Source organism: Notolabrus celidotus, chromosome 7 (assembly GCF_009762535.1).
Source record: "Notolabrus celidotus isolate fNotCel1 chromosome 7, fNotCel1.pri, whole genome shotgun sequence".
In the NCBI taxonomy this organism is placed as follows: Eukaryota; Metazoa; Chordata; class Actinopteri; order Labriformes; family Labridae; genus Notolabrus; species Notolabrus celidotus.
Genome location: NC_048278.1, coordinates 38,223,608 through 38,235,629, shown reverse-complemented (window position 1 = coordinate 38,235,629; position 12,022 = coordinate 38,223,608). Strand labels below are relative to the sequence as shown.

Sequence of the window (12,022 nt, the reverse complement as noted above, 5' to 3'; positions counted from 1 at the left end):
AGAGAGCTCAGCAGACTCACCCGTCCTCCATGCCGGGCTGCAGGTACAGGTGAGCGTGAACCGGGCGAAGCCTCTGGATGACGTGAATACACAACCTCTGGAACATCTGAGACACGAGCAGAAGAACACTTTGAGTTTCACTTTTCCCAATGAGAAACAAAGGAAAATAATGACACAGTATATTTACCATATTTAAAAATTAAGAGCTGAAGACTTCTATTTAAATATATAATTATGCTAACAGAGATAAAAACACATTTCAGACAGGTTACAATAAAGGGGGAGAGTAAAAAGAGATTAAAAAGTCAAATTGTGAGGAAAAAGTTGAAACTATTATTTTAACTTTATCTCATAATATTGACTTTCTCTGATCATTTTAACATTTTCTCATAATTTTGACTTAATTTCTAAATTGTGACCGTTTGTCATAATTTTAATTTTTTCCATAATTTTAACTTTTTACCATATTTTTGACTTTTTCTCATTACTGTGACTTTATCTAAAAAATTGTGACTTTTTTCTCATTATTTTAAATGTTTCTCATAATTTTGACGCTTTCTCATTATTTTGACTTTATCTAAAATGTTTGACATTCTTATAATTTTAACATTTTATCATAGTTTTAACTTTTCCTATGACTTTGACTTTTTTTCTTAATTTTGACTATCTAAAAATTTTGACTTTTTTCTCTTAATCTTACATTTTTCTCAAAGTTTTTACATTTTCTTGTACTTTTAAGTTTATCTCATAATTTTGACTTTTTCACTTACTTTTGACTTTCTCATAATTTTAATTTTTTCACATAATTTTTACTTTATATCATAATTTTTACTTTTTCAGATAATTTTAACTTTTTATCATATTTTGACATTTATATCATATTTTTGACTTTTTCTCATAATTTTAACCTTTCCTCATATTTTTGACTTTTTCATAATTTTATTTTTTTCACATCATTTTAACTTTATCTCTTATTTTTTCAACTTTATGTCACAATTCTGACTATATTTAAAAATGATGATTCTTTTCTCATGATTTTGTCTTTTTCTCAAATTAGATTTTATTCTAATAATTTTGACTTTCTCTCATAATTAAATTTTTTTCATCATTACTTTGGGAATGAACAATTTGGAATCTTTTCTTTACACAAAACCAAGTCTTTTCTTTTTTGTATTTTGACTAAAACCGGTGAAACCTCTGAAGTCTGTGAAGAGAGAGCTTTTAAACATTTCCTCCATGCAGCGTCAGAAAACAGAAACATCAGGTGAACATACAGGGACATAAACACACAGAGTCAGAGATATCTCACCTGTCTGACTATCTGATTTGGGCACTTTATGAGGATCTGCATCGGCCACCAGTTATCATCAGCCATCCGATCCAAAAACCACTGAAACAGGAAGTTCATCATGGATCATGTACTTATAACACAATACTAATAGAACAGTGAATATGAGGTCTAACTGAGACTGAGAACACCTTCAGAGGTCAAATATAAAGAGCTAACCTCGCAGGCCGCCTGGCTGTTATTAAACTGTTTGGTGAGGAGCTCGATCCACTGCAGCATGGTGGGCTGGAGGAGAACACAGAGACACACGTTCAGACTTACAGCAGGTACAAACAGAGCGCTTCCTAAAACAAGGGGAGAGGGAGAGTTACCTTCTCCTTTGAGTGAATGAAAGTTTCCAGGACGAAAGATGTGCTGAGCTGCAGAGAGGAGAAGAGATAAATAAATAAGCTTGTTCATCTGGAGCTGAGACACTAAAAGGTTTCAAACGCTTCATATCTCTCACCTTGGCAGTCATGAGAGAGACCGCTTTAGGGTCTGGTAGTGTGCTGGGGATGCTGCTGCAGAGCTGCCACATGAAACTGAAGAGCAGAGGAAGAACATTCATTAAAAATGTTCAGAATAGAAAGTATTAAAAAGTTAGATTAAGTAAGAGATGGGATTCTTACCCAAAGTACGTGTGTTCAAATATATTCTTATCCTGGAGGAACTGCATGTTGTCGTGCCAAATCCACTGAAAGAGAGAGAGAGACACACGTGAGCACGACTGAAATCATTTGAAGAGTTAACCTCAGAGAGCCGGCTCGTCGTACCTCCAGTAGATCAGGAGACACGTCAAAATTAAAATCCTTCCCGTTCTCCTCCTCCAGCTCCACTCGTTTATAGAAGAGCATGTAGGCACTGTGTGTCTGTAAGAACAATCAAACACTTTAACCTCCTGGGCCTTTAAAAACAGAAATCACATGTATTCATTTAGAACAGATTTAAAGAGTCACCTTCTCAAAAGAGAAATCCATAAACTTGTCCGTGACGGAGTCGTACGTTTTGGTCTGAGAGAAAGAGAGAGGACACGTGAGTGAGAGATCCAGAGTCAGAGATCCAGAGTCAGAGATCCAGAATCAGAGATCCAGAGTCAGAGATCCAGAATCAGAGATCCAGAGTCAGAGATCCAGAGTCAGAGATCCAGAGTCAGAGATCCAGACTCAGAGATCCAGAGTCAGAGATCCAGAGTCAGAGATCCAGAGTCAGAGATCCAGACTCAGAGATCCAGACTCAGAGATCCAGAATCAGAGATCCAGACTCAGAGATCCAGAGTCAGAGATCCAGAATCAGAGATCCAGACTCAGAGATCCAGAGTCAGAGATCCAGAATCAGAGATCCAGAATCAGAGATCCAGACTCAGAGATCCAGAATCAGAGATCCAGACACAGAGATCCAGAGTCAGAGATCCAGAATCAGAGATCCAGACTCAGAGATCCAGAGTCAGAGGACAAAGAGCAGGATGGTGTTTAATGTTCTCGTACCGTCATTTCTCCACCGAAGCACTCAGAGGCCAGCTGAGCCGAGTCGAAGGGCTTCACCTCCGCGTCGTTGAACAGGTACCTGCCAGGAAAGAGGTTTCAAGATCTTAGAGTGTGACAAAGATGACGACTAACGAACTTAGACTGAGGAGAGAAATCAAAACCTTCAGGAGGACCTTCAAAACTCTTAATGATCAGATCCCTTCAGATCTTAAAGAGCTCATATTACCCCTCTAGACCACTACGCTCCCAACATGAAGGCCTGCTCATCGTACCTGAAGTCTCTAAAAGTAGTATGGGAGGTAGAGCCTTTCCTCTCCTTTGGAATCATCTACCAGTCAGGGTCCGGGAGGCAGACACCCTCTCTACTTTTAAGAGTAGGCTTCAAACTTTCCTTTTTGATAAAGCTTATAGTTAGAGCTGGATCAGGCTTGGACCAGGTCTTAGTTCTGCTGCTATAGGCTTAGACTGACACACTGGGATCCTGTCTTTCCCTCTCTCTCCTCTCTCTGCCTGTCTCTCACTTTAACTCTTCCTGTCCCATTAAAGTTACTAACCATAGACCTTTCTGGAGTCCCTGAGCTCCCTTGTCTCGTAGGTTCCTCTGGATCTCTGCTGTAGATTCCTTTTTTGGGGTCTGTTATTCATCCTTTCTTTCTTTCTTTCTTTCTTTCTTTCTTTCTTTGTTTCTTTCTTTCTTCCTTCCTTCCTTTTTTCTTTCTTTCCTTCTTTCTTTCTTCCTTTCCTTCTTCTTTCTTTCTTACTTTCTTTCTTTCTTTCTTCTTTCATTCTTTACTTTTTTCTTTCTTTCTTTCTTTCTTTCTTTCTTTCTTTCCTTTTTTCTTTCTTTTCTTTCTTTCTTTCCTTTTTTCTTTCTTTCTTTCTTTCTTTCCTTTTTTCTTTCTTTCTTTCTTTCCTTTTTTCTTTCTTTCTTTCCTTTTTTCTTTCTTTCTTTCTTTCCTTCTTTCCTTTTTTCTTTCTTTCTTTCTTTCCTTTTTTCTTTCTTTCTTTCCTTCTTTCATTTTTTCTTTATTTCTTTCCTTTTTTCTTTCTTTCTTTCCTTTTTTCTTTCTTTCTTTCTTTCTTTCTTTCCTTTTTTCTTTCTTTCTTTCCTTTTTTCTTTCTTTCTTTCCTTTTTTCTTTCTTTCTTTCTTTCTTTCTTTCCTTTTTTCTTTCTTTCTTTCCTTTTTTCTTTCTTTCTTTCTTTCTTTCCTTTTTTCTTTCTTTCTTTCCTTTTTTCTTTCTTTCTTTCTTGCTTTCTTTCCTTCTATCCTTTCCTTCCCCATTTCTTCTCCTCTTTTTCTTTCTTCTGGTCTCCCTCTCTTCTCTCTTTTCTTAGACCTTTCTGGAGTCCCTGAGCTCCCTTGTCTCGTAGGTTCCTCTGGATCTCTGCTGCTGTGGACGTGGTCCAGACTCCAGCTGCTACAACTACTACTATCCGTCTCTCCACTATCATCTCTCTCTCTCTCTTCATCTCCCTCTATCCCTCTCTCCAACACGGTCTCAGCAGATGTGTGTCTAACATGAGTCTGGTCCTGCTGGAGGTTTCTGCCTGTTAAAGGAACTTTGTCCTTGCCACTGTAACTTGCTAAATGCTGCAAAGTGCTCTGCTCATGGTGGATTAAGATGAGATCAGACTGAGTCCTGTCTGGAAGATGGGACTGGATCTGATCCGGTCTTGATGTTGGGTCTTTGTTAGTAATAGAACATGTGTTTGTGTTTGGAAAGAGTCTCTCACCACTTGTTGTTCTTGTAGGCGTGAGGGTTGACGATGTCTCTGATGAAGCTGTAGTAATGGCCGCCGTCCGCCGTCCCCGTGTGCACCGTGACGCCGATTAGATCGTATTCGTAGCTCTCCGTAACTTTAGTCTCGCCTTCTTCCCGAAAACCTGCGGCACAGAAACCCGTTCAGAAACCAGAACTTAAACTCTCTCAGAGATCTTGAACATTTCGTGGATCTGACGCTCTGTGAGGTTTGAACCGACCCTCTTTGCGCTCTCCTTTGCCCATGAGGAAGTCTTCCGTGTAGGGCGTCATGTCGAGCCGCAGAGGGAAGGAGAAGTGCGTGTTGACCTTCTCCTTCATCATGGTCACCATGTTGAAGGTGTACCTCATGGTGTTGAAGCTCAGGATGCGGGGCAGCTTTTTGAAACACGCTCTGAAGGAAGAGAAGAGAGGCGGACTGAGATTTAAGAGTTTGGAGGCACTCAGAAGTTTTTACATGTCAGACTTTAAAAACGTGGATCAGATTAATCTGGATTCACTCAGACCTTTTCTCTGCACGGACTTTCTTGCCGCACTGCGAGCAGGTGTACATGTTGTCACCCTCCAGAGTGTCCTTTATCGTCACCTCATCCAGAGATTCCTGAAACAACAACAGAGGGATGTTTGATAAGTTCTTAAAGTGAAATCTTTTTTTTTTTTTTTTTTTTTTTTTTTTTTTAATACTCTTTTTTATTGATTTTTCAATTTTATAAACACAAACATTGTAACAAAATAAAACAAAACACATAGAAAACATAAAAAGTCCCACCCCAAACTAACAAAGAGCGCTGCGCTGTACATATACACAAGACAAATAAGTAAATGAAAAGACGACAGGAGACAGGTAAACATAGAGCACATATAAAAAATAAATGAAAGGGCAAACAGTCCTCATCCTCCAGGCACATATGATAGGTTATGTCTTCAGCAAGAAGGAATGCAGTGGTTTCCAGATCCTCCAGAACTTGTCTGGTTTTTGATTAAGGTCATGAGTCAACTTCTCGAGAGGAATAAGAGCAGAGATCTGTGATATCCACATGTCAACTGAAGGGGCCTGGGGAGTAGACCACCGCAGTAAAATACATTTTTTGGCCAGAAACAAAAGAATTGTCAACAAAGACGTAGTGTCCGAGTCAAAGGAATTGTCTGGAGCGTGATTAAATAGACAGAGAGAGGGAGTCAGCAAAAGCTGTTTACCAATCGCCTTCTGGATCACAGAGTGAACTTCCCTCCAGAAAGTTTGAATGCGGTCACAAGACCAAAACAAATGAATAACTGTACCTTTATGTATATTACATTTAGAACAAAGATTGGAAGTGTCAGGGAACATTCTCTGGAGGCGAACCGGTGTGTAATAGGTTCGGTGAAAAAATTTAAAGTTCTGTTCATGAATAGAGATTGAGGTACATTTAGGAAAAAAACTGCTACAAATTTTGTCCCAGTCCACATGATTAAATGTCACCTCCAGGTCGCGCTCCCATAACGACTTCAGAGGGTCATAGCCTGAAGAATCAGAGTAAAGTAGTGAAGTATAGATCTTGGAAATCAGTCCTTTAAGCGATTTTGCCAGCGTTACAATGTTTTCCAGCTCTGACAGTCTCATGCGGATCTTGCCTGTCCTCAAGAGGGACCCCATGAAGTGACGAATTTGAAGGTATTTATAGAAGTCTTTGTGGGGAATATTAAAATCAGCCTTGATTTGCTCAAAAGACTTAACAGAGTCGGAGACCATCAGATGTGTAAAGTTTGACAGGCCCTTAGATGACCACTCCATCAAACCAATACTTCTAATCTGTGCTGGTAAATCTGGGTTCAGAGCCAGGGGAGAATACAAAGACATGACAGGGGAGATACTTAAGTGTTTCTTCACATCTCGCCAAACCAGTAGTGTGTTATAGACCATTATGTTATTTTTGAGATGGTTTAACTGAACCACATTATTTATAAAAGGGAGGGAGTTAAGCCTTCTGGGAAAACAAAATAGGGATTCAAGGTCCAACCATCGAGAATCTTTTCTGTTCATGAACCAGTTTGACATTGTTTTAAGTTGAGCTGACCAGTAATATAGTTGTAGATTAGGCAGGGACAAGCCTCCCAGATCCTTTGGCTTAGTAAGTAAAGAAAATTTAACTCTTGGGTGTTTGTTATTCCAAATATAACAAGAGATGTCTGAATTCAGTGACTTAAAGAAGGCAGGGGCCAGATAGCATGGGAGATTTTGAAATAGATAATTCAAACGGGGAAGAATGTTCATTTTTATAGTGTTGATTCTCCCAAGGAGGGAAGTTGGCAAGGAGGCCCATTTTGTCAGATCATTCTTAACCTTTTGAATTAGGGGTGAGTAGTTAGTTTCAAACAGATTATTTAAGTCAGGGGTGACAAATATACCTAAATATTTGAAACCCCTCTTGGACACTTGAAAAGGCGATTGTATTGACATATCTTGGGGAATATAAAAATGTGTAGCAACCGACTTCCCTAGGTTAATCTTATAACCCGACAAAGCACTAAATGTGGCTATAGATTTCAGGACTGCTGGAATTGATTGCTCAGGTTTATTCAGATATAAAAGGACGTCATCTGCAAATAAGGAAATAATATGGTTTTCTTCACCTATTTTAACTCCAGATATATCTGTGAAATCTAAGAGTTTATCAAAAACACTCAAAACCAGAATGAGGTTTTTCTTCTACTCACATAGATGTTCTTCATGTCCGCCACTTGACACCTGACGGTATAAAACTCCTCTGCAGTCTGACTGACGTGATCACAGTCCTGAACAAGAGAACAAAGAGTCCCTCAGACTGACAGTGAATTATAAAAACGTCCTAACTGCAGAATGAATAACAAGAACTAACTGTAAACTGTGCTTGCAGAAATTGGTTATTGTATGACTTTAGCATTTTAAAATGTTAGTTTCAACCCAACCCAACATCTATGTAACACACACTAACATTTCTGATTCAGGAAGAGAACTATAGACCAGGAACTTCTGTGTTCTGAGACTTTAAATGACAGTTTTTATCAGAAGAGTGTATAAGCTTAAGTATAAGCTTACTTTAAAATCACAAAGAGCTTCTACCTCGCTCCAAAACAAAGAGAGTTTCTGTTCTGCTGCCTCCACTTGTTATTTTGTTTGTGTTATTGTGTGACAGTTTTTTTAAATGACTTGTTGGATGACAAAACATTATAGTGTGACACTCAGTTACAAACAAATCAAACCCATCAATAAAGTCACTTATGCCTTAAAGGTGACATATCACGCTTTTTTCATCAACATATATTGGTCTAAGAGGTCCCCAAAACATGTCTTTAAAGTTTATGCTCAAAAAAACACTTTGAAATCAGATTTTGGTCTGCCTGAAAAACCCTCTTCTTCAGTCCTCCTCAGAACAGTCTGTTTTCTCTCTGACCACGCCCCCTCGGGAAGTGGATGTGGCCTCGGCTCTCCGGCACGTTGATCTAATGTTTACATGTTGGCTGAATATACACGGCTGCTCAGAGATCACGTTACTTCAACCCTCTGAATCTGATCCAGAATCTGATCCTGACGGAGAGGCGCCTGCGGCAGGACCTTTCTGAACCATTGGTCACAGATTTAGTGTTTCTTGTTGTTTTATTTATCAGTATGTAGACGTGTGTCTTGGTACACAACTACGAACATGTAGCTATGTGGCTATGCTAATTAGCGCTAGCACTTATCCATGATAAATAAAAATCATCCACTAGATCTTCAAATCTGCAGACGTGGGGAGTCAAAGCGACCTTTGTGTTTATTAAGACAGCCTACAACTAGCATGCCTCCCTCCTAAGCTCCTTGTTAGCACACATGTGTGCAGGGAATGAAAAATGGAGGAGGGGTTGAGTTGTATTTTATACAGTCTATGGGCTGAACAAGCTCCGAGCTCTGACTTCCTGTTACAGACCGGATGGCGTTGTTACGTAAGAAAAACACTGAAGTCTGAAACGGCTGGTTTCAGCACACATTTACAGAAAGGTGGAGAAATCAGAACAGGGGCAGAATGGAGTCTTTTCATTCTCAGGGGGTTTGTAGACAGGGACACAGATTTCAGGTAGAGAACCATTAAAAAGTCCATTTTGCATGATATGTCACCTTTAAAATATGGAAAAATGTGAAGGTTTAAAACCACATGAATTATCCTTTGAAATATTAATTATTTAAAAACATTTATCTCCTTAAACTCACCAGAGAAACCACGTTATTGGTGATGACTCCTCCAAACAGAGTCTTCACCGTGTTCTTCTGCAAGAAAAAACAAGAAACAATTTGACATTTTTTTCATTTCAATACACGTGTTGATGTTTCACCACTAATGCAATCCTACTGCACAGCAAAAATGTACATATATGCACGAGACACAGCAGCAGCACTTAAATTATTAAGTCTTTAAGTTAACAAAGGTAACGTGCGTGCGTGCGTGCGTGCGTGCGTGCGTGCGTGCGTGCGTGCGTGCGTGCGTGCGTGCGTGCGTTTACCAGCTCCTGTGACATCTCCTCGATCTTGGTGATGAGGTCAGTGAAGAACTCGGTCATGTCTTTCTGCTCCCCGGTGTTCAGAGGCTGTTTGTCCATGGTGTAGGTTTTACAGAACGGACGAGGGTTGTACGCTTTCCTCTCGCTCTCCTGAAAACATATGAGAGTAGAACGTTCAACAGAAAAGTTACAATGTAAACAAACCGCCCTGCATGTTTTTAAGTTTGGACGTTTCTATAAGTTCTTTAAAGCGTTTCCAACGTGAAACATTTGGAAAATATCTTCTTATTTCTTTGTTTTCATTAGTTTTGCTCGCTCTGTAAACTTCTCCACCATGTCACTCGACCACCTGCGCTCTCTTTTGGAAGTTGAAGTGAAGATCTGACGTTTTTTTTTAAAGCTCTGATACTTTTTAATATTATTAAATGGACAGATAACAGAGATTTTTTCATTTTAAAATATGTATCACAGATTATGAGAGCCTTAGATTTAATATCAAGCTTTCATTTTTTAATTCCTAACAACAGGTCGCTCTCAAAAGTGAACCTGAACATGGATCTGTACATCATTTTAGATTTATTAATAATACAAATTAAATTTTTAAAAGTTTAGGAAAAAAATAGTTATTTTACTACTTTTTATTGTATTTTTGAACAGCTGTGTTTCCCTCCCTCTGCTCTCTGTCTCTTAAAGTGGTACAGACAGCTGAGGATGTGAAAGCAGAACTCACCATGAGATATGTAAACATCTTCTGCAGCTCCAGCAGGGTGGTCTTGTGTTTGATATCCTCGGCATACTGCAGAAACAAACACGGATCAGATAAGAACTTCACTCAGAGATGAATTCACATGATGGTTCCCGTCTGTCGTCCCGGTTCTGACCTTGGCGGTGAAGACGGCCTGGCGGGCCTCGGGGATCATGTAGAGCTGCTGGATGGTGGAGGCCAGGTAACAGGTGGCGCCCAGGTTAGTCAGACCCACGAAGCGACACTCGGCCCGGACGTCATCGTGGGGCCAGTAGTCCCACTTATACGGGGCGTGAGAGGCTGGAGGGAGGACATCAGAACCATAGTTTAATATCTTAAAGATTCTTCTAGAGTAACTACTGGAACGTGGAAATGATGATTTAAGAAAATAAATGTGGAACAAAAAGGAAAAAGAAAGATAATAAAAAGGCCTAACAGGAATAAAATGTGGAAATGTAAAGAAACAAATATATTGGGACTATTGATAGTGATATTCTGGATGTCAAATTTAAAGTCTTAATAACACGTTAACATAAATTCTTATTAATATCAAGCATTTGCTGTTGTTGTGATTAACACACACTCCTTCTGCAATTCTGACCCTTTGACCATATATGGGAAACAGAAATTGATGCAGCAGTAATGCAGAAACAAACCTCCTTGAGCAGAAATTGATAAAGAAACAAGTTCTTTTAATCACAAATTCAACTACAGATTTCGTCCAGAGAGAAAACTAAAGGTAGTTGTGTTTATTTTGGATGTGAAGTGAGGAACCACTGGAGTACGTTGAGACTAAAAGTTCCACCTGCATTTAAGGGTCCCCTTCTAGAGTCAACTTCTTACAAAGATCATTAGATTACTAAATAAGGACACTGTAAGGATTGCTTTATATTGCTCAAATGGACTTACAAACTATAACAATCTTAAATAAAAAAATTAAAGATGCGATTAAAAAATGTGATTAGTCATGATTAACTGGAAATTCTGCAATCAATTGCAATTTAAAAATATAATTTAACAGTCCTAATTCAATTTTAAATTAATACATTTTAAATTAAAAAATTAAAAATGTGATTAAAAAATGTTATTAGTCATGATTAACTGGAAATTCTGTCACATTAATTTATTTTATTCATTTAAAATATATAAAATTATTTCCTTTTGGTATTTAGTCATGGGATTTTTTTCTGAACATTTTATACTTATTTTCACTTATTTCTAATATTTTTTTTATCTTGCTGTTTTCTTTTTCTGGTCCATATTACTATTTTAAAAGTAGATTTTAAAGCACTTATATGAATTATTATTCCATTATTGCATATTCCTGTGAGTTCTAATAAATATTTAAAAAATAATTTTTTTTTTTTTTTTTTAAAGTATAGTGACACAAAATATTTTAATTAATAAAAAAGGTTTTATAATATTTTTAGCAACATTATTTGACTCTTGATTTCCATATGAATAAAACTTTTATTTTTTATATTATCTTATTTATTGTCCTTTTCTCATTCTTCTCTGTTTCATTTTGAATCACATTCATTGTTTCATTGATTCATTGATTCATTGATTCATTGTTTCATTGATTCATTGATTCATTGTTTCATTGATTCATTGTTGCATTGATTCATTGATTCATTGTTGCATTGATTCATTGATTCATTGTTTCATTGTTTCATTGATTCATTGATTCAGTGTTGCATTGATTCATTGATTCATTGTTTCATTGATTCATTGATTCATTGATTCATTGTTTCATTGATTCATTGATTCATTGATTCATTGTTTCATTGTTTCATTGATTCATTGTTTCATTGATTCATTGTTTCATTGATTCATTGTTTCATTGATTCATTGTTTCATTGTTTCATTGATTCATTGATTCATTGATTCATTGTTTCATTGATTCATTGATTCATTGATTCATTGTTCAGTCTGTCCCGGTGCGTCCTGCATGAGTCTCACCTCAGAGACACCGCTCCACATGAACACACCGGTTTACTGTAGCAGAGCTCAAATTGAGTCAGATCATCGTCCCGGAGGACTTCTGACACAGAGTGTAGCCTGCAGACCAGTTTCATACCACGAATAATCACAAGGATAACACACTTATGCATTTGGTGATGGCTTGAGGATGAATAATCTGTCGTATTTGTAGTATTAGTTTCTTGATGCTCCTGCTTCTGCTCTCCGTACATCCATTAAAACCTCAAA

General features: G+C 37.9%; 1 protein-coding gene across 1 annotated transcript in view; it reads right to left on the bottom strand.

The window, feature by feature from the left end:
- Positions 1-7: 7 nt before the first annotated feature.
- Positions 8-12,022, bottom strand: part of usp34 (ubiquitin specific peptidase 34) — a 51,932-nt gene continuing 39,917 nt past the window's right edge. Inside the window, exons 42-58 of the mRNA XM_034687434.1 lie at positions 9,948-10,111; positions 9,797-9,862; positions 9,070-9,216; positions 8,780-8,836; positions 7,270-7,347; positions 5,079-5,173; positions 4,794-4,966; positions 4,547-4,697; positions 2,812-2,890; positions 2,284-2,337; positions 2,101-2,196; positions 1,957-2,021; positions 1,794-1,869; positions 1,660-1,707; positions 1,508-1,573; positions 1,310-1,390; positions 8-106 (exon numbers count right to left, since the gene is read on the bottom strand). Coding sequence (XP_034543325.1) covers positions 17-106; positions 1,310-1,390; positions 1,508-1,573; positions 1,660-1,707; positions 1,794-1,869; positions 1,957-2,021; positions 2,101-2,196; positions 2,284-2,337; positions 2,812-2,890; positions 4,547-4,697; positions 4,794-4,966; positions 5,079-5,173; positions 7,270-7,347; positions 8,780-8,836; positions 9,070-9,216; positions 9,797-9,862; positions 9,948-10,111 — 1,586 coding nt within the window. The 3' untranslated portion in view covers positions 8-16. The remainder of the gene's footprint in view (positions 107-1,309; positions 1,391-1,507; positions 1,574-1,659; positions 1,708-1,793; positions 1,870-1,956; positions 2,022-2,100; positions 2,197-2,283; positions 2,338-2,811; positions 2,891-4,546; positions 4,698-4,793; positions 4,967-5,078; positions 5,174-7,269; positions 7,348-8,779; positions 8,837-9,069; positions 9,217-9,796; positions 9,863-9,947; positions 10,112-12,022) is intronic.